We start from the raw sequence: 24156 nt of genomic DNA on the forward strand, positions 1-24156 counted from the left end.
ATTTGTGTATTCTAGTAAAACAGGTGCACAAACCTGAATTTCAAGTGGGCGAAGCCCACTTACAATTTAAATTTAATTACCATTTCAAATTTAATTACATCGCTCAATGCACCGGCCTTAGTGTTTGGAATTACTTGACTTGAAACGCATCAATTTCCAATATCTTGAACAATATGTTCCGTGGCAACACAAAATGAAATGTCAAGTAGTTATATGAAATTAGTGAGAGACAATCGAACGTAGCTCATCTTCATTTGTTGTGATGAAGGTTTTCAAAGACCTACACCCTGTTGAGCGTGGCACAAGCCCACGCACGAATTCGTCTACTCATCGCGATAACAATTATTTAGCTACAGATAAGGTGTGTTCAATATAGTTGTTAGATCACACAGTAGATGAAGACTAATTAATAATACAAAAAAATTATTCGTGCTCGATTTTGAACTATTTACTCCACCGTACCTTGCGCATGCGTCTGAATGAATGAGACTAAACACTAAATGAACACAAGTCTGACAATGAAAGAGGCGCACCTTACGATCAAATCTATTAGCCTCCGTGTCTCGACAAAAGGCATCAAAAATAAATTCCTATATTTATTATACTATATTTTCTGAGTTTTTATTAAAAAAAAACGTTTTGCTCACAGATTAATAGAACTGCGAGATTCAAACGATCGTAAAGAACTATATCACGAGTTTTTGATCACTTGGATCCACCAAATTCCGTAGATTATTACATAGTGTAAACTGTAAATGTTATTTTAATCATCAAAAACATGAGTAGGTCAATAAATGAGGAGCTTAATCACAGAAAACCGTTTTTCTGAACTTCCAACTTACTTACAAACAACATTCATCACATTAGGCGAGTCAAATACAAAGTTAAATCTTAGCTTTGGTTGAAAAGATATCAGATGCAAAAAATTGCGTAGTAAGATAAAATAAATATAGAAAGGAGTTACCAAATTCTTTAGACAGATGGCTATCGACTAAACTTCCAAACAATTCGACTGATTCACAAACATACTGCAGATGAGAATGGATACAGAAAGTGAATAAGGCGGAGGCCAAACTCTGATTATAAGTCATTATGAGTCTCGAGAAAAGTTTGTTGTTGCAGTGAAGATGTTGGACTGCATGGCTGCCTTTTGTTTACATAAGCGCACTGAAGACGCCGCAGAGTTTATATTATAACTCGATCAATATACAGTTCGACTTACTCGTCCGATTTATAAAACTATCGCGAAGTAACAAGAATCGCAGTTCAAATGGAGCCGTAAAATCGATATTAATGATTTTGTTCACAAATGCTAACTAACATCTGAGGTCACAGAGGATATCAAAACTGCTCGTAACTTGAAGATAAGAATTAATAGAATATCGAGTACCTGCAGAACCAGCATTATTACTACGTTTTAATGGGTTTTACAATAAAAAAAAATATTAAATACGTGAAAACGTGTTGCACTCAGCCTTAAACTAATTCCACTTTTTTACATACAAAATTAATCTAAACTACGGCACGAAAATCATTCCGTCACATCTGACTACTTCTTCCAGCAGCCATAAAAACCAAGATGAACATGTTACGGACGTTATGTTGTTCTTGCTTTCGTTCAAGTGGGAATTGCATAGAATACGAAGAGCTAAGAGGCAACGGCGATTTATCAACGTACGGGCAACTTATTCGTTGGTACAATAGGTCCTCGAGTCATGAAACGCGGAATACAATATTAGAAAAAAAAAACTTTGCCAAAATTTGTCATTGCCCGTCCATTCAAGAAATAATGTGACTGTAAACTATCTGAAAACAATTTAGTGACCCACGAGAGCCTCGAAGCGATCACAGATACAACAATGCGGATGAAGTATTAGATCCTCGAGGCTGCTTTCTTGAACAGAATTAATGAGTAGGATTTGTAAACAAACGTTGGCCACTTGAAACGCAGCAGCTGAGCAACCTTCGCCAGACCTGTCACGGACCTCCTAAGCGGACCTCACTTCACCGGGAATTTAATCAAACCAAGCAATAATGCCACAAAGATTGCTTTGAAATTCTAATAATATGAAGCGGTACATTTTGAACGTAAGAAGGAAGCATAAATTTATGCTCAAAGTTCTTTAGGAGAACGTTTCCTTGCGAGCGCAATTTATAATTACGTATAATCTCCATGAATAAGTATATATCACTATCTGAGCGCAGGGGCAAATGCAACACGCTGTTTGCAACTTCGGGAAAAGCAGAACATCGCCACAGTATCCCGCTTGTCTTCAGAAGTCTGGTATTCCCGAAGCGCAGATTCAAGAGGCAAGATTTGCAAACACATGGAAACCGGCAAAAAAAAAATAACTTAAACGGAGGCTAATCTATTTACATGGTATGCCACCGCCTCATCTCAGTTACCTACTAAAGTAATAACTAAATCTCTTGGTAGTTCCTTTGCAGACGGTTCATAAGGTATATGGACTACCACATTATTCACTCATGTGGGTAATGTGACCTCACTTGCAAATAAGCTGGTGTTTTTAATTCCAATTTTTAGATACAATGAGAAAAATACCATAGAGAGCTAAGCCACCTGAAGTGCAGGTAAGACTGTCGTTACAAAGGGGAAAAATAAACAGAAGTTACGTCAACTATGGTAAAAAATATCAAGTTTTTAATAATATGCGTTGCTGTCTGGATTCATCTTGGGTCGGTGTTGACATCGCCTAGATCTGGAACCTCAGAAGAGCTGGGGGAGGATGAGGCCTGGTCTTGGGCAGGATCTGAGGAGCTGGCGTTCGAGTCCAGTGAGCCTGAGGTGTCCATGTCATTCTGGAAAATAATTACGTACTAAACATGAGAAATAAAATAATGCATATTTAAGATCAGAGTTTTTGATGGTGATAAATACGAGTTGCAACACAGCTTTAATGAACTTTCACGTGTTAACATATGACTACTGAATTACGTACCTTAAGTAACACTCGTCATCGCACCCACTGCATGGAATAAACCGACTAGCATTATTCGGCTATGAATTTTATAGGCTTGTACCATACGAGAATTAACAAGTTTTATATGAGTTTAAACCAACTCTGAAGAATAACGTTTGCAAACTTGAGCTTTGAAGACTGTTACCGCTTGAGCGAGATTTTTCTGCCTCCGCCTCTCGTTCTTGGCGAGCTGGGCTTGTTGCTTGGCAGCAGCGTTGGCGGCGAGTCGAGCCTCCCGCGCCTGCTTCCCGTAGGCGATGTGCTGCGGTAGCGACACGTAATTTCGCGGTCTGGTCGCCATTAGCGCCTCAGGTACAGCAACGTCTGCGCACCCAGCGACCACAATAGAAAGTTAAAAGGAAAGTATAAATAATGCAACGGCCATCACGTGTTACGTATGCAGCACCGTCCGATCAGCTAAGTTAAGCAACGTTGGGTTATGTGTTGTGTAGTCCATGTGTTGTGTAGTCCATACTGTGATATATTAAGGTTAATTAGCATTTGTTTAAATTCAGTACACTTTTTGAAATATACCATTAATCTGAGTCTCTAGTGTTGAAATCATACTGATTAAAAGGAGCCCAAGTTAGATCGTTGGAGGAGGGAAACGCCTTCTATCATTATTAAAGAACGGGCAGGTCACTTAATTAATGTCATATTCTTTAATAAAATTTACGAATATTACCCAAAGGTCAAACGATTTTTGAGAGAGTTGATTTCCATTATATTTGACGAGGTTTCTTATAATGTAAACAAACCGAAGGCAGCTTTTAATTCTGATGTTTCTACTATGGTCTACCAAGACGATCATATCTAAAATATAGCATTACTTTTAATTTTGAATAACTGATGTACAGCCTCTTAGAGCATCATATTTGAGTGAATTATTTGTGTTCGGGTGCTGCTGCCGTCTTAGAAGAGCATCCGGAATAAAAAATCTTATTATAATTGAGCCCTTCAACCATCGCTAAAGAATCCTCTACATGTACCTTGTCAATCAAATCAATAAAAAATATTGCGACAATACATGCAGATCATGTGCAGAGATAATGATGTTAATATAAGGAACAACAGTAACCTATTTAAATATCATTACCTACTGTTCGACATTCCAACATCAAATAAATATCACTTTCTTAGAAATACGAGCGCCTCTATTTGCGCAACGCTAACCGCACTGACTAACACGATTCTGAAATGTTCACAGGACCCACCGAGTATCTCGGGCAGCATGTGTGCCTTGAGCCAGCCGACCAGGGGCGTGGGGCCGTGCGTGTAGTGACCTTCCTTGTGGTAGAAGAGCAAGCCGTCCAGGGGCAGCCCTTCAAGACCTGGGTGCTGTAGCATGGCTTGGATGTTCTCAGGCGTGCTAGGTGCGTGCGGCAGGCCCACGAAACTATAACCAAATGTTAATCTGTTAACTAAAGGGCTTTGGGAATAATTCACTATCTCTAATAGAGGTCTGCTAACTCCTGGCGCCTGAGTTAATACCCCAAAAACTAACTGCAAAATGAAAAATATCATTTTTTTATCAAAATATACTGCAAAGCTACAAATAAAATCAAGCATGTCGAGTGACTATAATAACTGAATATGAAGGTTTAGGAACTTATAAGTTGACGGAAGGTGATTCATGTATTGTTTGTTCTTTATTAACTATAGTGTACGTTGAAAATTTAAAGCCTGATAATATTTTAAACTTCAAAGTGGAATTGCAATTTCCAATTCAGAAGTAAATCCTAAGCGTATGATCCAAATGAATACAAAATTGTAATCTAAATCATCTGAATTGATCGGAAATGTGGAAATTTGTTTGCAGGAAGAAGTATTTACGATTGGTACAAGGCATGGAAGGTTACTAGATCTCCAACACCCAAGCCCCACCCACCGATAAGCGTTGTCGTCTGACACAACTGCAGGGTCTGGTGAGGATTCTTTCAGTCTAGATGTTAGCCACTGTAGCCGGAACTGCGTCTGTACAGGCAGTAATGAGTTAGTCATGGACATGGAGAACAATGCAACCAAAGCAAAGTAACAAAGCTTGGAGACGCTGGTAGCTTTCATGTATGGAAGATAACATAGGAGATAGAATTCTGATCAAACTGTAAAAATTGCTAAATAAATATGAAATAAATATTTTACCTGGCAAAAATGTAACGTTTATAATAGTGCCTGCCCTGAACTAGTTGAGCAGTTTGAATAGCGCAAATACAAAACCGTATCTAATACAATGTATGAACACAAAGACGATATCAAGCACAACTATCGATTTATTACTGCAGAAAATACAAGAATATATGTACCACTTCTTATTAACATTTCTCAGTTTATGATAAAACCCTTTATCAAGCAAACAAGGAAAAATTTAATACCAAGTCACTATAAGAACAATCGAACCAAATTCGAGATGTTCTGACCTCACAACCCCTAAAAGACTGGTTCATCCAGGCAATCAGAAGTCTGACCTCACAGCCCATAATGGACTGGTTTATCCAGGCTCTCAGAAGCCCATAAAAGACTGGTTCATCCAGGCTAACAGAAGCTCATAAAAGACTGCTTCATCCAGGCAATCAGAAGTCTGACCTCACAGCCCATAAAAGACTGGTTCATCCAGGCTATCAAGTCAAGCGCATAGAATGTGTTGGTCTCGTAGCTGACGATACAGTCAATCATAGAGTAGCCTCTGGGCGAGGTCACGGGACACCCACCAGGCAGCACTGAGTAGAACCTTTCCATGCACTTGCCGTTGCGTCCGTACATGTATGTCAGCCCCTGAAATTACACATGATGTTCACTTAAATAACTGAAATGCGAGGCGAAGTTAGTGTGAGATTGATTGTCTTTAAATAAATGTCCATGAGAGTATTCCTTGCGCTGTAATAAATGAGTTAATACATTATGAACCATGTATGCCAGTCATTTTTGTGGACCAATCATATGATCCTATTCCTAAGCATGTTCTATATTCGGTTAGCCCTAAATAATGAGAAACAGGCCTGGTAACAATATCATGCACATGTCGACAATACACTGAAATCTTCCCTCAAAGTTCCCCTCAAAAATTACAGTGCAAATAACCACTAATTTGCTTTGTAATTAAATAGTGTCAGTTATTCGCCACATCTTAATGACAAACGGTAAACTTATCTGTCACAATGACAAAATTCAACAAATGAGACGAGACAGTCAGTTTAAATATACAAGTTAAAACAATCCTTTAAATATTTATGAATGTTGGTTGTTTTCTAATTGTTACCTATATACCTGAGCTCAACATTTCATGTTTCACAGCCTAAATAACGGTGATTTATAAGAGACAATCATTATAATAGCGAGAACGGTTCAGTAGATCACTAACGACAATCACAGAAATGATCATCAAACGATTTCATCATATTTTGAAGCTATCGACCATAAAAATAGGCCCCCTGTAATCGCTTAAATCACCCATAACTATATTAAAACAAATATACAAGTATAGCCTCTTACACTGCCAGACACAACGAGCACCCTGGTGCCCACAGGGCAAGGCACCACCACGTAGGAAGAAGCGAACGTGTCAGGCACCTCCACCAGCCACTCGCTCAGCATGAGGAAGTCCTGGTAGCGCTTAGGCCGCCTGTAGCACATCTCCACTTCCTGTAATCATTAACATCTTATCTTAAGGATAAGTAATAATGAAGACAACATCTTTAAATCTTATCTCAGCTTATTTCTAATTTAATGATGAAAAATCGGAAGCTTAAAAGATAATTAATACTGTAGCCAGGAATGAAATCCCATGAGAACTGTTTGAGCCACATACCCCATTTCACATAACAAATTTTATATAAATCGTGACAGATTTTATATAGGTATATACACATATAAAAGAAAACTTATTTGGGTTTCCTAGTGTATACATATATACCTACGTAATATTGTTGTGATTGTAACATTGGAGGCCTGCACCAGCATAGTTATGCAGTGCTCTGACGATTCAAGACTATTATAGCTGAGGCCCTCACTATCAAAAGCAAGTCTCCAGCTACCCACCTCCAAACTACAGGATTTGTATGGACGCCGAAACTATTTTCAGAGTAATTTCAAGCTTAGATTTCAAACTGTACATACAAGACTCTTGATTTGTACTACTATCATTTGATTCATTTCCAAAAGTTCAGTTTCAAGTACTGTAATAAACCCTTCACCTGCTTGATAATGAATACTGTACATTCAAAACGTCACATTCAATCAAAATGTCATTTTGTAACCTGATTTATTATCTCCCTGTGCCAGCATGAAATATTGTTAGACTCGTTGAAAAAACAAATAAGAAGATTGTTAATAAAAAATGCTCTGGTCTTTAAACAAACTTGCATATTTATATATATACCTATATAGATGAAAACTTGAGTGATCTTACAACTATCATCACCTATCAGAATATTACCTCATTTTAATGATCCGGTCAAAAAATATAGATCATATTTTGTATACTTGTGTGTCAATGCTATTGATCGGCATGATTTAATCAACACTGACATCAGAGCAGTCAACAAATCCCGACATATATGGCCAAAGGCATTTAAAAGTATATACGGTAACTCACCTCCATAATGACATCTTTGACATCAGAATCTGTGTTGGAGGAGGAAATCTCAGTGGGTGGGTCCAATTTTTCATCCACATTACGCATGTGCATCAGAAGATCGTAACGTGCCCTGGAAAAAGAAGTATAATTAGAATGGATCCTGAAAAATGTACCTACCAATGTACGTATGTAATATTTACCAAATTTCAAATCATTGATCTTCAGAACCTTCCTCCTGCACAAAAAACATACAAACTGATAATATAGGTATATAGCTTCCAATTAAATTTACAGCTATTTATATTGTCACAAAATTATTTCTTATCTACATATAAATACATTATCTTAAAGGCATTGCAGTTTTCATGACTATCTTATAACCATTTAAATGGGAACAGATGGAGATGAAAACATTTGTATGACAAATGACATTACTTACAAGGACCGGGCAGCAAGGACAGCTTTCCTCCTTGCTTCTTGTGAAGACTTGCTTGTCTTGCACTTGAAATTTGAAAAACGTGGATGTTCAGCATGAGTGCTGTTGTGATGGCTACTTACATTAAAGCTGTTCAGGCTATCCAGCACCTCATCCATATTGTGACAGAATTTATCAAGTATAAATCTACTCAGATATTGGTGATAACCTTGAAAACTCTCAGGTTGAATGTGATTTAAGAAAATTAAAAAGATTGAATGGCTGGAATCAAATCAAACTTTTTAATGATAATAAATATAGTCAAACAATTAATGTTGGACTAAATTTTTTATTTAAAATCTAGTCTAAGAATTATGTATGTAAAATCTGACTGAAAATCTGATAAAACATAAACAAGCTTCACTGGTAAAGTTTGACTTAAGTTGTTCCTTTATGCAAGTTTGGTTAATGATTAGAGAAAGCTTTTTGTTTCTATTTTTCTGAAGCACCAGGTACAATTGCAAATGATTAATCTATCTGTCAACACAGCTTTGATCTGTATCTACCACCTGGATTGATTGGTATCCCTCACTTGCATCATATTGCCCACCAAATCAGTATTAATCATTCAATGTGGAATTTTGAATCAAAATTTATGGAGTAGAATAATGGCAACTGCCAATATATTATGAAGTTAAATATTTGACATATACCCAGCACCTGAGAAATGAGTTATTTACACAAAAGATATTTTAAGAAACATGGAAAATGAATTTATAGCACAAAAAAATGAAAATAATTAAAAGCACAAAAACTTCAACACTGACTAAAGCAAAGCAGACTTGAGCTATGTCTTTGGGATCGAGTCACAAGATTTAAAAGTTTTTAACATTGCAGCCACATCAGACATGATTTGAGTAATAAGGTAAACAAGCCTTATATTATATTATATAATAACCTGTATGCAAGACCTCAAAATTAAGCTAAAACGTTTGTCGCACTGCATTGAAAAACCTTAAAAAACTATTGCTAAAAATGCAAAAAAGAATCCAAAAGCCTTCTTTTTGTACGCTAGTTCAAAGTGTAAGTCAAAGGACAGTATATCTGATTTGAAAGTAGACCAACGAAAGATTTCCTCTGATGAGGGCAAGGCAAATGTTTTCAATCAGTTCTTCAGCAGTGTACTCACAGCTGAGGACTTGAACAGTAGTCCAGATATTGAGGAGCGCCCAGTCGGCTCGAAATTAACCGGTTTTGAAATACACAAAGAAGAGGTTCTCAAGCGCCTGGTAGCTCGAAATCCCAACAAGTCATGTGGACCAGATGGCTTCCATTCCAGATTGCTCAAAGAATTAGCAACCATTCTGGCCAGCCCATTGACAGCATTCTTTCAAAATACTTTGAACAAAGGAACTTAGCCGTCCAACTGGAAGGAAGCTCAAGTATCACCATTGTTCAGAAAAGGTGACAAAAGCAGCCCTGGCAACTATCGCCCTGTCAGTCTGACAAGTGTTGTATGTAAGCTAATGGAATCTGTTGTGAGGGATAGGATTATCAATCACTCAACTGCTCACCATCTCCTATCAGATTGTAGACATGGTTTTATTGCCGGTAGATCCTGCACCACTAACTTATTATCTACATTGAATGATTGGACTTGCTTGCTGGATGAAAGGGAGCCAGTGGATGCATTGTTCCTCGATTTTGCCAAAGCATTTGGCAGTGTTCCGCATGAGCGACTGTTGTGTAAAGGGAAGTCTTTGGGAATTGAGGGAAATGTACTCCAATGGAGAGTTTTTCTAGTAGGTAGAGGACAACGTGTCAGTATTAACGGTACCGTGTCAGACTGGGCATCAGTGCGCAGTGGCATGCCACAAGGAAGCGTTCTTGGGCCTATTTTGTTTGCTTATATAAACAATCTGCCAGAAGCAGTGTCCAGCATGTGCTCCAATACAGCTCCATGTATGCCAACAACACAAAAGTTTATAATTCAGTGAAGGATGCATCAAATAAAGCGTAATTGCAAGATGATCTTGACAGTTTAGTTAACTGGGCTGATATGTGGCAGCTGTGGTTTAATGCTGAGAAGTGTAAAGTACTTCACCTCGGGAAGAACAATGAACAGCAAGATTACAGTATGAGAAGACATGGTGCAAGGAGAGAGTAATGATTGAAAAGTCTAGTGTGGAACAAGATCTCGGAGTTTATGTTGACAAGGAGCTGAAATTTTCTAAGCATGTTGAAACGCAAGCTAACACATCCAACAAACTTCTTGGACTAATCAGACGCTCATGCAAGTTCCTAGATGCAGAAGCGATGAAGCAGTTGTTTGTTGCTGTTGTGCGCCCAAATCTAGAGTTTGGAACTGTTGTGTGGTCACCAAGATTTGAAAAGGACAAAAATTTAATAGAGAAGGTTCAAAGAAGTGTAACAAGGATAATTCCAGGCTTGAAGGGCAAGTCCTATGAAGAAAGATTAAAGATTATGAAGCTTCAAGCCTCAGTTATTGACGTCTGCATGGGGACCTTATTGAAGTATACAAGTATACTCATGGTTTATACAAGGTCCCCAAAGGATTACTAGAATTTGAAACAAGAACCAACACCAGGGGCCATGGCTATAACCAAAAAAAAAAAACTGCGCTGCAACTTCTCCACGCGACAAAATTTCTTCTCGCTTCGAATCACCGACATGTAGAACAGCCTCCCCGATGACATCGTTGGTGCTCTCAGTATGAACGCATTCAAGAACCGACTAGATAAAGCTATGGAAAAATATATGTTCAAATTTGAAATGCCTAGCACCATATCAAACGCGGTGGCTGGTGGAAGTCGAGTAGCTATTTCAAACTATTGTCAGTGATGAAAAGATCCGGTCAAATGACACGATTTTAGATCTTCTTTGAACAAGGCATGAAAAGGAAAAGAATCGGCAACAGGCCACATCAGGCCTACACTTCAGCACCGAGATCACTATGTTATGTTATGTTAAGCCAAGGTGCAAACTGCAAAGAGTAAGTAAATAATTGAATATTTCAGGCACGATATCAGAGTAATAAGGAAAATAAGCCAAGCCCAAGGTGCAAAGAGTAAGTAAATAATTCAATATTTCAAACATGATTCCAGTCATAAGGCAAATAAGCCAAGGTGCAAAGAGTAAGTAAATAGCTAATTGAATATTTTTGACATGATTTCAGATTTTCAGTTATAAGGTAACTAAGCCAAAGTGCAAAGAATAAGTAACTTAGTAAATAATTAAATATTTTTGACATAACACAAGGCACAAGCAGTGATAACCATCAAAATCTATGTCTACCAAAGACTGGTAAAGTATTTTTTTTTTAAATAGCTCTCTGAATGTATTTTCACAAGAAATCTTGATGGTTCAAGCAATTCTGGCAAGAAATCCTCAGTAGTTCTGGACTTCTGGTGATTTATTGGAATTAGAATTTTTTACTTTTTAGCAACATATTGTTGCTCCAAGGTGACAAATTTTCAGTACATTTTGAATCATACACTTGCAACATGCAGCCAAGCCAGATCATGCATTTTTGTTAACAGTACGATAGGAAGTAGCCTAATTAATCTAGCAGAATCTCATGGCACCAAAAATGGTGAGAAATTTGTAGGTGCAGCTCAAAATGTGGATACCTACCTATATAGAAATTTAGAATGCCAGTGATATACCTAGCCTATATGTGACCTAAAAACTGATATTGGTGATACATTATTTTAGACACAAATTCACACAATTGCCAACTCTGCATAATTCCTGATACTGAGATCAGTGAGATGCAGGTCCAACCGCGGAACCGCCCATGGGCACAAATGACAAATCACAAATGTGATAATAAGACAGCAAGACAAGTTCATTGGTTAGCTAGGCAGGTCTGTGGACTAGGCTCCCTAGCATGGCTCGACACGATGGCATGACACGATGACAATGAGTGAATGACAATATATATTCAAATATTTGTAGCAATAGGTGCGCAGTGAGCTGTTACCTTATTTTACCATAGTATGTAGAGACTAGAGGCTACTAATACTGAACCTAAAAAGTTAAAATCCAATAAGATATTTGCTGAATAATAAAATGTGAAGATCATTCGGGAGTCGGGACCTCGATCGTCATACTAAACACAAAACGCAACACAACACATTATAAAACGAACACAACGCAGCGTAGCACACGGCTGAACAGCTATAGGCTGATATATCCAGAACACGACTACGTGTTCTGGATATATCAGTTTTATATATATCAATCGTTCGGTAGGCTATGAGGTAGGTATTGACTACCTATTTTGCGTAACCTCTAATAAGCTCAAAATTGGTTGCCAGTATTTAGGAATTTTAGGTTAGTGCAAAGAAATGAGAACTTTTATTTGACATGATTTAGGTACTAATATGACGGTGACCTGCACACCAGTTGGAACTTGGAGGCTTTAACACCAAACGTCGGAACGACTGGCCTGCTCAGCTGAGCTGCAACGAAATGTTGGAATTTGGAAAACACTCAAAACACCCGGCATCTTCAAAGGGACGCAGTATAGACCCCTACATAGCCCTTGCCCACAATTCATTGAAGAAAACCTTATGGCTGTGAAGGGGGAGAGCTGGGGCATGGCGTTATAGGGACGGCGGTTTGGGCTTCTGCCCGTATAGTGCGGCGGGATTACGCCAGTCTTGCAAATAGCAGAGCAGGTTTACGGTGATCCGGCGTGGTCTGCGGCCAGATAAGGCTTACGGCGTGTGTAAGAAGTGATAGTATGGGGTAAAATTTTGTGGAGTAGGACATGTTGACAATTGACTATTTGATTCAGCAGGCTGTGGAGTGAGGTAGATGTTGCTTAAAGTTGATGTGGGGAGATGACTCAGTTACGTACAGCTTCTTGGCCCTTGGGTGTGAGCTGAGTTTAGTTATTGCATTATAGGGTATGCGTTGGCGCTAGGGCTTGTTTACGAGCTAAATTTGTGGTGTAGGGCTGCGCTCACCCGTTAAGGCTACACTGATTATGTGTACCAACTTCTCGCCACTACCAAGTTTCATCGAGCTACGTCCAGTCTTTTGGGAGGGAGCGCAGCAATACACCACAAATTTAGCTCGTAAACAAGCCCTAGCGCCAACGCCTACCCTATACTGCGTCCCGCCTTACGGTGATGTTTAGCTCGTGACAATTTTTAGAATTTCGCCTTCACTCGAGACGTCATTTTGTCTTTAATTTCGGATAACTATTATCCTATTTTTTATTGTTAGGATTTCAAGTTATAAATAGCGGATATAAATTTAAGAGCTCCAATACCAAGTCAGCATTTTTTCAAATCGTTACATATGTAGTTTGCTTGGAGTACACCAAAAACATTCGACTCTGTAATATAAAGAAAACAAATTTCGATCGTTTGACAAACAGCAAGTTCTCAACTTGCAACCGTTACAAATTGATCAATACTGTACAGAAACATCTCGAAATCAATTTCGAACTTTTTGAAAAGTGCCCACACCTGTGCCGTTGTTAATTGCGAGAAGAAATTTTTTATGAGCGCCGAACTTTCATCACTTTTCAACTCTATAGAATCGTTTGATCGGTGCTCTCGTCTCTCAGAATTTTCCATAGGAGGTGTAGAGAAATTCTCAGGATGTTGATTGCTCTGCAGATCGGATGCGCGTCTTAATTCCAGACCCTCGTCGATCACTGCGGCTGACTGATGGGTCTTACTGATGGCCAGCTCTGGGAATCCAGTTATGAAGACGAGAGTCTGAATATCTTCATCTAGTGACTCCAGCTTGAGGACTACGTTGTAGGGCACGTCACACGGCCGACAGATGACGTGGTAAGGTCGCCAGTGTTCGTTGTAGTCTTCAACGGGCGTCTCCAACAAATACTGTACGAACTCCGGGAAAGTTGGCACGTCTTTGTAAAACTTATCATGAGGCTCTTGCTGACGATACTTTGAAATGATGGGCATGTTGTAGAGTCTCCGGAATTTCTGAAATTGAGCCATGACCATCTTTCCGGACTTTGTTGCTATCTTGTCCCTGAAGAAACGTTAAAAGTGAAATAAAACAAAAATGACATATTTAAAATTGGATAAGAAAACCGAAGACTCAGAATTGAAATTAAATTAAAAATGTAGTATTTTCATTTCATTTACTAAAAAGCAGTTGTGGAAGAACCTTGATCGTTTCTTAACAGAGTAGGTTAAGGAAATTAACTTAGTTGACTTGACCCGTTGATGACTGGATGCTGACGATTCGACGCTTCCCAGGAAATAATAATTTTCTTTGCCAACTATTTTTTTAGAACTGTAACTAATTAGCCTGCGTCTCCACACTCCTGCAGTCTGAGTTTAATGCAATGCAAGAGTTCGCCCACGATTAAAGTTACCTGCACATTGTGTTTTCAAACATACAACCACTTCCTCTACAATTGTGTCGTGCAGCTCTTAGCTCACCTGTAAGCTGATATCAGCCTGAGGAAGGGATGCCTGACTACCATGAAGGTGGTGCTAGCATCAGGCGGCTGCTCGTCAGCAGAAAGATGGGGCATGAGTCTCCTGAGGGCGGTGTGCTGGCCACTGATACCGAGCTCCTCTATGAGGTTCTCGCAACCCAGGACCTTCAGCAGCGACTGTACTACTGACGTGGACGCCACCTTCGGGATCTGATGGGAATTCTGCGTCGTTGAATTGTTCGATTTTTGATGTTTTTTTGCCAGAAGCTTTCATATACGTACATTGAATATTCAATGAAAATAACATAAATTCAAGATTTCACTAGGAATCGTTCGGTTAACAGAGCATGCATTTGGAGCGTCGCAATTTCGGCACTATTTTTAAATTTAGAGTCACACAGGAAGCGAAGTCAAAATGAATTGTGATCTGTTTTCATAATCGCATGTTATATATATTTACATGTTAGCTAAAAAAGTATATAATATTAACACCGACCAATCTCCCTTAAACTGATACCATTAAACAGATCAAGCCGCATGTCCCGCGACACTAATAATTAACATTCAAACACTGACTAACCTTGCACCACGCGAGTCGGTGAGGTCGGGACACCATGATGTCGCGGCTGGACTGTCGTCTGTGCAATGATCGCGGTGTTAAAATTGTATTATATGCGAATTTTAAGCGATTCTTCGCTAATTACATAGACTAGCATTTATATGGAGGTAATTTTTATTAGACTAGACGTAATTTGAAATAGCGTAAGTCAACGCAGTAAGAGGAGAGAGAAAAGAAGTGCCGACTCAGTCTTTACAGTTTATTTGTATACAAGCAAAGCGCACGGTGCGCGTTGTGTGTTGAATCCCTAAGCGCACACCGCGCAGTCCGGGCATGCAGAGGCAGGTATTTAGGCGTCTCCGCTCACATCGGGGACAATGTCGATATTGAAATACTATAAACTCCGCATTACTTCCCCCTGGATGGCGTGCGATCGTGAGGGACATAAGCAATGAGATGCAGGAATAAATTACTCGAAGCCACGTCGACAGAAATGAAAACACAACTTGACGTTTGTGGAGTCCTACTCAATAGGTAAATCCAAGTCTATATCTGGCTAGAATCTAGATCATGGGTCACATGATTATATTACGGCAGGAACTGCGACTACAATTTAAAACGTGTGATGTGCAACAAACTGGACTGAGATGTCATATAATCAATGTACATCATACTTCTTGCATCTCATAAGCATCGTCGATTTTAACATATTGCCATCCCCGCCATTAAATGTCCAATCGCTGGAACATGAATCTAAGCAGACCTAAAAATTAAAATGTCTCGCTAAAGGATTACAGATTTCATCTAATCAGAAAAAGAAAGAGACGTGTAATGATAAAAAAACTTATAATATTACAATGATGTCGTCATCATAGAATATACATATATCATGTGAGAAGGTGCTGAACCATGAGAAGTAGAATCGTAAAAATGTGACGTTAAAAGACGTTAATTAAACGTGACACACAGTATAGTCGGTTTTTTAAAATGAGTAAATGAAATGGTAATATATATAATAATAGTGATTGGGAGCAAATAGCGCAAAAGAATAAGTACGATGTACTGGCAGAGTTGATGATACGATGAGTCAATGTGGTTACCCGGTACGAAGGTGGGCGTGACTGTTGCAGTAGCTCGCCAGGTGTCGCCCTCGCCTCTGCGCGGCGGGGGTGCGGGGCGCCAGCGCGGCGCTACGCTGAATCTTCAATACGGCATCAACTATTTAACTATTCATGTTTTTTTATATTATAGCTATATTTAAGGCAACTATCAAAAGCAAAAAATTTGATTCAATGTACTTTACTTAATTACATTAATACAATTCTGGGGATAATTTATTTATTTATTTTTTATAAAAAAAAATTAGTTGAAGCGATTTCAATAAGCCATGCACGAAAGGGTGACGTGTCACCAAACAAAGGTGTGTCTAAAACAACAGTTTTCTGCAACGACTGCAAAGAAAAAGTTCAAGACAGACTATCATCATTATTTCTGTAAAAATTAATAAATCTAAATTGTTAGGGTTTTTTTCATCACTCACAGCTGGCGAGACATGTTTTTGATCTTCGCCCCACCAGCAGTATGCCGTGAACAGCACGACATACGGCAGCACGAGTAGCAGAGCCAGCAGGAGCTTCGTGGAATGCCACTGCATGTCTGTCGTGAAACCGGTAAAAGAAAGCGTCACTGGAACATTAGCACAGTGACTGAGTGGAAAATATATCTCGATAATAACTCCAAGTTGTAAAACGATTAGTAGCAAAGAATACCTAAAAAAACTCGGATATAAAGTAAGCTGATTTATTTACGATTAATCATGGCAAGTTTTTGTTAATTTTACCGATTCTAAAGGCTGCCACCTGACAACCGCTGTCTTTGTTACCATGGTTCCATATTCAATATAGACAATTCAATAATTCAATTCAATTTACTTAAACAAATAAAGTTTAGATTCACATTTAGAGTTGGTCTACATTTAAGTGTAGATGCTCGTTAGCTACTCGATCTCGAGTATACTAACGCTTACTCTAGCAAGTTTGCCAAAGGATGAAAGTTTATAATGATCGTTTACTAGAAAGCCCTGGAAAGCATTTAAATACGTAATAAACGAAACAAATTAAAATAAATCCAGCTGCGTGCGCCAGATCATTCAAAATGAATTGAAGTAAGGGTAAGCGGGGTACAGTGGGACAAGTAAATTATTTTATATATTCGAAAATAGTATTGAACGACAGTTTGAGGTGGTTATAGCACAAAAGTTAGTGCCTTGATTGATGTGGTCTAAAGATGTGTTGCCCTGTTCTGCATCTTTCAGTGAGCCACGTTTTGTTTTAGGCAAGGAGTGAGGTTCAAGCGAGGAATACTTCAATTATGTTCGAAACTTAACCCAATACTGCCACCGATCCTCAACAAAAGAGAAATGAAAGCATAATAAACAACTACTTAATTTATTGAAAAAAACACGCTAATTGAACACTGACAATATAAATAGTTAAAAAGTTCTAAAAGTAAAGTTAGGTCAGACAACTACGACAATGAGCATAGGGTAGATGATACACAACAATGAGCAATATAGGTGCACAGCAATGTGGGTACACAGCAACAATGGAGCATTGCAATGATGGTGCACAGCAACAATGGTCACTGCAATGGTGCACAGCACGATGGGGCACTGGACTGATGGTGCACAGCAATGACGGTATATCGAACTCGGGTTGAGACTCGACTTGCAGGTGCTGGTGTTGGGGAGTACCGTCGGGACGGCCTAAACAAGAGCCATATCTCACTGAAATACGGCTCCTATTTAGGCCAGCAAATACTATTGGTTGTTCGGGCCAAGAGTCGGTCCTGCCAAACAATGATTGTTAGCAAGACTATCACTAACAATATAATACTATGGAACAATTTCATGTAACACATCAATATGAATACATTTGGAGAATTCAAACACTATGTTCAGAACTCGAACGTTTAACTAAAGTTTCAATGCACTAACACCCACCTAATAGAGACGCTACAGGTACACTCGCTAATAGTGACACTATATAGATAGTAATCTCACTATAGTAATCGAATGAGAAGATCTTTAATCAACACCTGCTTCACCCCAGTAATATGCCATGTCAGCGAATAAAATGGTTGCCAACCCTATCAGCAGCAGTTGAACATACCATGTAAAAAGAATTTTAACTGAAATCCTAAATAAAAGGTGATATTTCCTTATATATGGTAAAAGGGAGCCAACTAAATATTTTGGTATCCATATTAAATGTAATTGGAGTGCCCATTTCGCGAGCTAAAGCTTTCCTGTGTGATTAATTTCTGTATGTAGGTGCACAATAATGTACATAAGATAAATAGTTAATTGATTCATTAATATTAAAATGGCGGCCGAATGTTTCCAAAATGGTGGTTTGGGGTACAATGGGACAGTTAGTTTTGGGGTCCAATGGAACAGTTCGTTTTGGAGTACAATGGGATAGTCCTAGCATCTGCCAATTATTCAAAACAGGACTTTCCAATATGAAAATGAAATTGTCCGTTCGCCGCCATATGTTCATTGACAGAGATACTCGGCTCCCTTCATCATCTTCATCAGAGGATCCATTTCATTTTTTACACATTATTTATCTGATGTAATAAAAGAAGACTTTCCGGCCCTTGCAGAGAGAATGAAAGTTCCATGACTCTATTTTTGTATAATTTAGTTTCACTGAGGCAAAAACATATTATGTAGGCTGGATAACATAGCAGAGAGACGAAGATGACGAATATGATGTATCCAACTTGCGTGCGCCGTAGAGAGAATATACAGATCGAGCGTTTTTTTTAGTTCCTGGTGTAGCTGAACTTGTGTCAGTCAGTGTATGGGGACATCAAATTCATCCTCAGCAACTAAATGCCCAAGATCATGAAGGCATAATTCTAACGTGATATTTGTATATAATTTTTGATGATGTAATAATTAGGTAAAATGTCACAATGTACCTCGCGGACTGCCCCACAGTACCCTGGGGCCGCCATACTGTGGGACATTTTAATTCATTTTGTATTTTATAATTTGTAGTCAAAGGAACATTTCTTACCATTGCTTAGGTACCTAGCAACTTAACAAAGAATCTGATTAATATTTTATTGGCATTTTGCATTCTATAAAGGAAGTTAATAGTATTATTTTAAATCAAATTTTTTTTTGCCCTTTATACCCTACTATTCTCTACCCACAAATATGATTGTAGCTCGAGAAGCCGAATCCCTAAATACATTTGTTAGTTTTTTTGCACATTCCAACAATTTATACTATGTCCCGTGAATAATTACGCAAAAAATCCTATATATAACCCCTCAATTACTTTAAACAAATTAACATTAACTCCTCCATGACATGGTAGCGTCAATCCCGGCGTTCGCTCGGTGTGAATTTTCCTGGAAATTTTCTTCGTTTCGATAGAACGTCGATGAAAGGAAAAGAAACAGTTTTGAAAACAGTTAAAAAACAGATACGTTTGACCTTTCAATGAATTCGCAGAACCAATGTTACCTGCGTGGAAACTTTAGCAGAGGTATCGAGACCAATCAAATCTGCCTGCGATAAATTGATCGATTTTGGCACTCATTTGTTGTATTCAGATATGTTATCATAATGAGCATAAGCACCGAAGGCTAGACAATCGGCTCACAAGTTTGTCACAGTACCGGACGAACAAAGACATGGCATTCTTCTCTTATTGATTATTGTAGAAATTTCGATCTCCAGAGATCACCTCCACACTTGTGAGGTACGTAAGGAACAAAATGGCGTGGAGAATAAGCTTCGCACATATACCGCGTGAAATTTTCGTGTTTAATATATTCCCCATTTTATTTTTGAAAGCAAGATTAAGCATAACAAACTACCTGCAAATGACAGCTTTAATCGGCATGAATGATTAAAAATGATTAAATGAATGATTAAAAATCATAGTTGATCTTTCTTCTGGAGCACCAAATTATATCCAATGCAAGCATCTCTGATTGATACGAGATATTCTACGCAGATACATTGACACCTCCCACCAACGAATGACAAGACACATCCTTGATAATTAATACTAACGAACGAGAAGAGATATTCTAGATACACTGAGTTCTCCTGCTTACTCAGCAATGCTTTGATTTTGTTGCTAAATTTTCGAGCCTCTAGCTAGGCATTCAATTCACGCACATCACCAGGAAACTTTTGCCGGCAGTATCCCATGACTATACGTGGGACTTGCAAACTTACTGGTGTTGGATCTATACTCGGTCCGGACGCCAGAAGTTGGTCTTGCCTGAGAATTTTCCCAGATGTATTACGATGATCTTTTCCTTCCTCTTCCTTTTTGGGGACGCACATTTATGTCATTATTATTATAAACTCAGATGAAATTATATACATATTCTATATATACAATGACCCCATATAAATTACGAGGAAGTGGATCAAGATCTTTCGGCCGTGTGTGGATGGGCCAAAAAAAGCACACGACTTAAATAGGAAGCGATAGGATTGCTAAGCAATCGAGGCAAACGACTGAAAGAAGGAGCAATAAGATTGCGGAGCAATAGAAGCAAACGACCGCATGCGGCAGCGATTGTCTTGAGCTTCGTTCTGCCGGAACCCGAAGAGCTACTTATGCTGATGCCGTAACTTAATAGCCTAAATCCTGAGAGCGTGGTCGCGCAAGACCCTGCTGCCAATGACAAGCTGCCCCGATTACCAATACTTTATAGCATCAGCTGATTTCTGCTACTGAGCACAGTGTAGGATGGCGTGATGTACCAGCTGCAGAACTTAACATGATCAGTATGAATTCTGCTACTTAGCAGCTATGTATAAAATTGAGTGCTGCAGCAAGCAAAATCTTGGTTCTATCTACAGCAATCAAGCAACTTCGGAGAGCGTCAAGGTAGAAAGTCGTTGTAACTACCATGGAAGATGTAGAAATCCGACAACTGTATTTAGTATTCTACTGCTGCACCGACAAGAAAATATAAGATATGCCATTTTATTCTCTCGTCTAGTAGTGACTACTTATCTTGGATCCTTAATTTATGGATCCTTTCAGTTATTTATTTCCGAAGTGAAATTATTCCAGTTATTCAGCAGCTTTTCTTTCGCTTAAATTCTTGATAACTCCTTGTTCCTTCCGATGTTGATCGTGAAGAATCATTGAACAGAAGTTTATGGGCATCATTGACAATTTAAGTGAGCTTTGTCAGTTCACAATGAGGCTATCATCATGTATTCGACAGAATTTTGGTCTGCGAATCGCCCACTTCCTTAGACCTAAGACGTGCAAGAACAGTTCCTTGTCCAACCAAACGACCTCGTCGTTCGGTTGGACGAAGCCATCGGTTGTTCGTGGTTATTGAAGTCTGTGGATAATGACGCGAACAAAGAACGGGAATTGGATTCACCTGCCTGAGTGTAGGTCCTGAGTAAATAGGAGTCAGTCAGAGTTCGAGTCTAACTAGCAGAATCTAGTCGAACGATGCAAGAATAGGGAATTTAATGACGAACTATAATTAAAAGTGACAAATCACAAATGTAAACTTTCTGGATGTCACTCGCGGGACATTTGGAAAAGAGAACCGACGAGAAGCGCCGCTTGGACGACGGGCTTTTAATAAACTTGTTAATATTTGACCAAAACTTGTCACGAGATATTTTTCTTAAATTTGGGTATTGTAAATATTTATGACACCACTATAATATTGTTTTCTTGATTTATATAACCGAATGTAATCACTGATGAGCTGACTTGTTCAGTTTGTCCTTAAATGACTCACACCTTTCTATTCTAAATAAATTTCTTACTGCATGGAGGTGACAACTATTCAAAGTAATTACTAGCTAACCTGCAGCGTTTAAGAAAAATCTTAGCACCAACTTAATTTCCCTGTACGTGTATACGTAAAGACTGGCACTGGATCTATTGAGGGAAAATAAAATCATTTATAAAAGCCAGCGACTAAAAATATATCACCTAAGGTTCACTTATCCCTCAAAATAACGAGTTATAAGGCAGCTTTCCGTCTCCAAAATGATCTTTCAGACGCTCACATGAGCAGGTAAGAGTTGCGTACGTCTAGGGACAGCGGCAACGCGGCTATCGGGCGCCTCGGGAGCGCTTGTTTGTCCACGCCTGGAGACTCGTTTTGCACGCGTGCTGCAGGGTAATGCCGAAAAATGCCTCAATGTTTTCTATTCAAATATTCTGGTTTTCTCGAGGATTTTAACTTTAAATTTAGTTTCATCAGAATCTGTCTACAATCCTCTTACAGTGAAGAAGTTGTTAAGGGGATAAGTGCACTTGCTGTTCTCAATTTTTCTTTCCTTTTTTGTTTATTTTTCAACAAGTTTTGAATCCAACTTTAATGATGGGTCATGCCGGAGGTTTCTCTATGAATAGAGAAACATGATAAAAGTTATCGAGTTTTTTTTCAAACTACAAAAAATCTTTAAACTCTCCCCGTGAATAAATAGTAATTTCTTGAACACAAACACACATACAAATTATCTTTTTCAAAAAGCATCTGCAGTTTGCAGCAGATATTACCCTTGTTAAAATTAAATTAATTGGTGATGAAGTTCACTTGTACCTCAATGGTAATTTAAATAATCCCAACTTCTTATTGCATTATTATTAGAAGCAATAGAAATTCAACAAAGGTCATCTGAACCGCTGGATAGCTGAATGGCGTTACGATGCGGCATCGAGTATCCTATTAGAAAATGTTTTGCAAGAACTCAAATAGAAATATAATTATATATTAAAATTAAAATAGAGGAATATTTCAGTATAAAAGTGACTTGGCTCTACATTCACTAAGAAAAACAAATTTTATAAAATGTTAACACCGATAGTTGTGAATGCCAACAATTCTGCATCAAAATGTTCAATGCAAATAAAGAATTCTCATAATCTCATCCACTCGTTAATTTAGTGTTGGGCTGCTTCGAGTGAGAAATATCTTATTCTCTTTAAACAGTTACCGTTTTGACTTTATTAGAATGATGACACTTATTACTTGTTAAATTAATCATAAAGATTGAATTGAATGCCACCCACCAATTCAGGTCAGCCTGACACTCCCTAGGGTGGTTCAGAGGAGACTGCTTATGCGTGTCACCATGCACACAGATGTTGAGTGTTAGTAGATGTGTAGATAGGAAACATACAACGCCAGGTGTTGAGTGTCTGTATGTGTGTGCTGACGCCATGGGCTCAGAAATGTGCTTACTCTTAGGAATTAGCTGAGTTAAAAGCTGAGTCAGCGTTGCTACTACAACTAAGCTGAGTAGGATCATGTAAGCTCGCTCCATTCAAACAAAGAGCGCAATAGAAATGTAAGTCAACTCATCTGATGCCTAATAGGTAAATAAATATCGATACATGGACCCTGGGACATTTATTATTATTAATGAACAATACCTATCTTCATTTGTAAACAAAATTTTCCGAAGATACTGATGAAATAATTTTTGATGACATTGCGAAGATTGTTCAGAACCAGCAGGGGCTTTGAAAGATCAGGCAAATTATGGTGATCGCTGTATTGTCCTTTCAAACGATCGTGTGTACGATGGTGTTGTCAAATTTACTGTTCAAGTCTGCAATAGGATGTAGGAAATTTTAATTAAAATCTTTGTAGGGAATATTGAAAGTCTGATCCCGCTTCGAAATAAATGGGATACAAATCGGTCAATTCCCATTTAGGTTTCTGATCGAATTTTGAAGACTTGATTCTTCAATTAACTATTATCATAAACTTGCCATAAACCTTATAGTTTTCTTTAGGAAACTCTTCATGACAGACATAGCAAACTGTAGCATTTCTGTGTTCATGATATTTTTCATTTGATAAGAACATTTTTTTTGGATTTAATAATTCATATATACGTTTTGTTTCTGCTTCTAGATATTCTACAAATTTTTCTGATGCATCTTCACCATTATATAAATAACTCTAACTTTGAGTACCTATCATCCTCACATTTAGTATAACAACAGAAACTATTAGGCTCATGCTTTTGAATATTCCGAGTGTAATTTGACTTGGGCTCTGGCTGACATGAATCAATACCTACCAAAGTCGATTCAAAATCAGCGTAAATTACAAAGGGATGTTTGATAGTCTTTTGAAAGGCCTTGA

General features: G+C 38.3%; 2 protein-coding genes across 2 annotated transcripts; both read right to left on the reverse strand.

The window, feature by feature from the left end:
* Window positions 1-803: 803 nt before the first annotated feature.
* LOC108682852 (snurportin-1-like) lies at window positions 804-8880 on the reverse strand. Its single transcript, XM_018172095.2, has 8 exons — window positions 7994-8880; window positions 7573-7684; window positions 6471-6620; window positions 5565-5753; window positions 4870-4955; window positions 4196-4377; window positions 3127-3305; window positions 804-2820 (listed from the first exon to the last, which is right to left on the reverse strand). Exons 1-8 carry the CDS (start codon window positions 8146-8148, stop codon window positions 2689-2691), a joined length of 1185 nt encoding a protein of 394 aa, XP_018027584.1. The 5' UTR covers window positions 8149-8880; the 3' UTR covers window positions 804-2688.
* A 4428-nt stretch (window positions 8881-13308) lies between these two features.
* LOC108682828 (carbohydrate sulfotransferase 13-like) lies at window positions 13309-23099 on the reverse strand. The gene is made up of 6 exons (XM_018172069.2): window positions 23073-23099; window positions 16520-16635; window positions 16080-16180; window positions 15001-15058; window positions 14422-14630; window positions 13309-14005 (listed from the first exon to the last, which is right to left on the reverse strand). Exons 2-6 carry the CDS (start codon window positions 16631-16633, stop codon window positions 13387-13389), a joined length of 1101 nt encoding a protein of 366 aa, XP_018027558.1. The 5' UTR covers window positions 16634-16635; window positions 23073-23099; the 3' UTR covers window positions 13309-13386.
* Between the last annotated feature and the right edge of the window lie 1057 nt (window positions 23100-24156).

The sequence above is a fragment of the Hyalella azteca genome, unplaced genomic scaffold (assembly GCF_000764305.2).
Source record: "Hyalella azteca isolate HAZT.00-mixed unplaced genomic scaffold, Hazt_2.0.2 contig1316, whole genome shotgun sequence".
NCBI lineage: Eukaryota > Metazoa > Arthropoda > Malacostraca > Amphipoda > Hyalellidae > Hyalella > Hyalella azteca.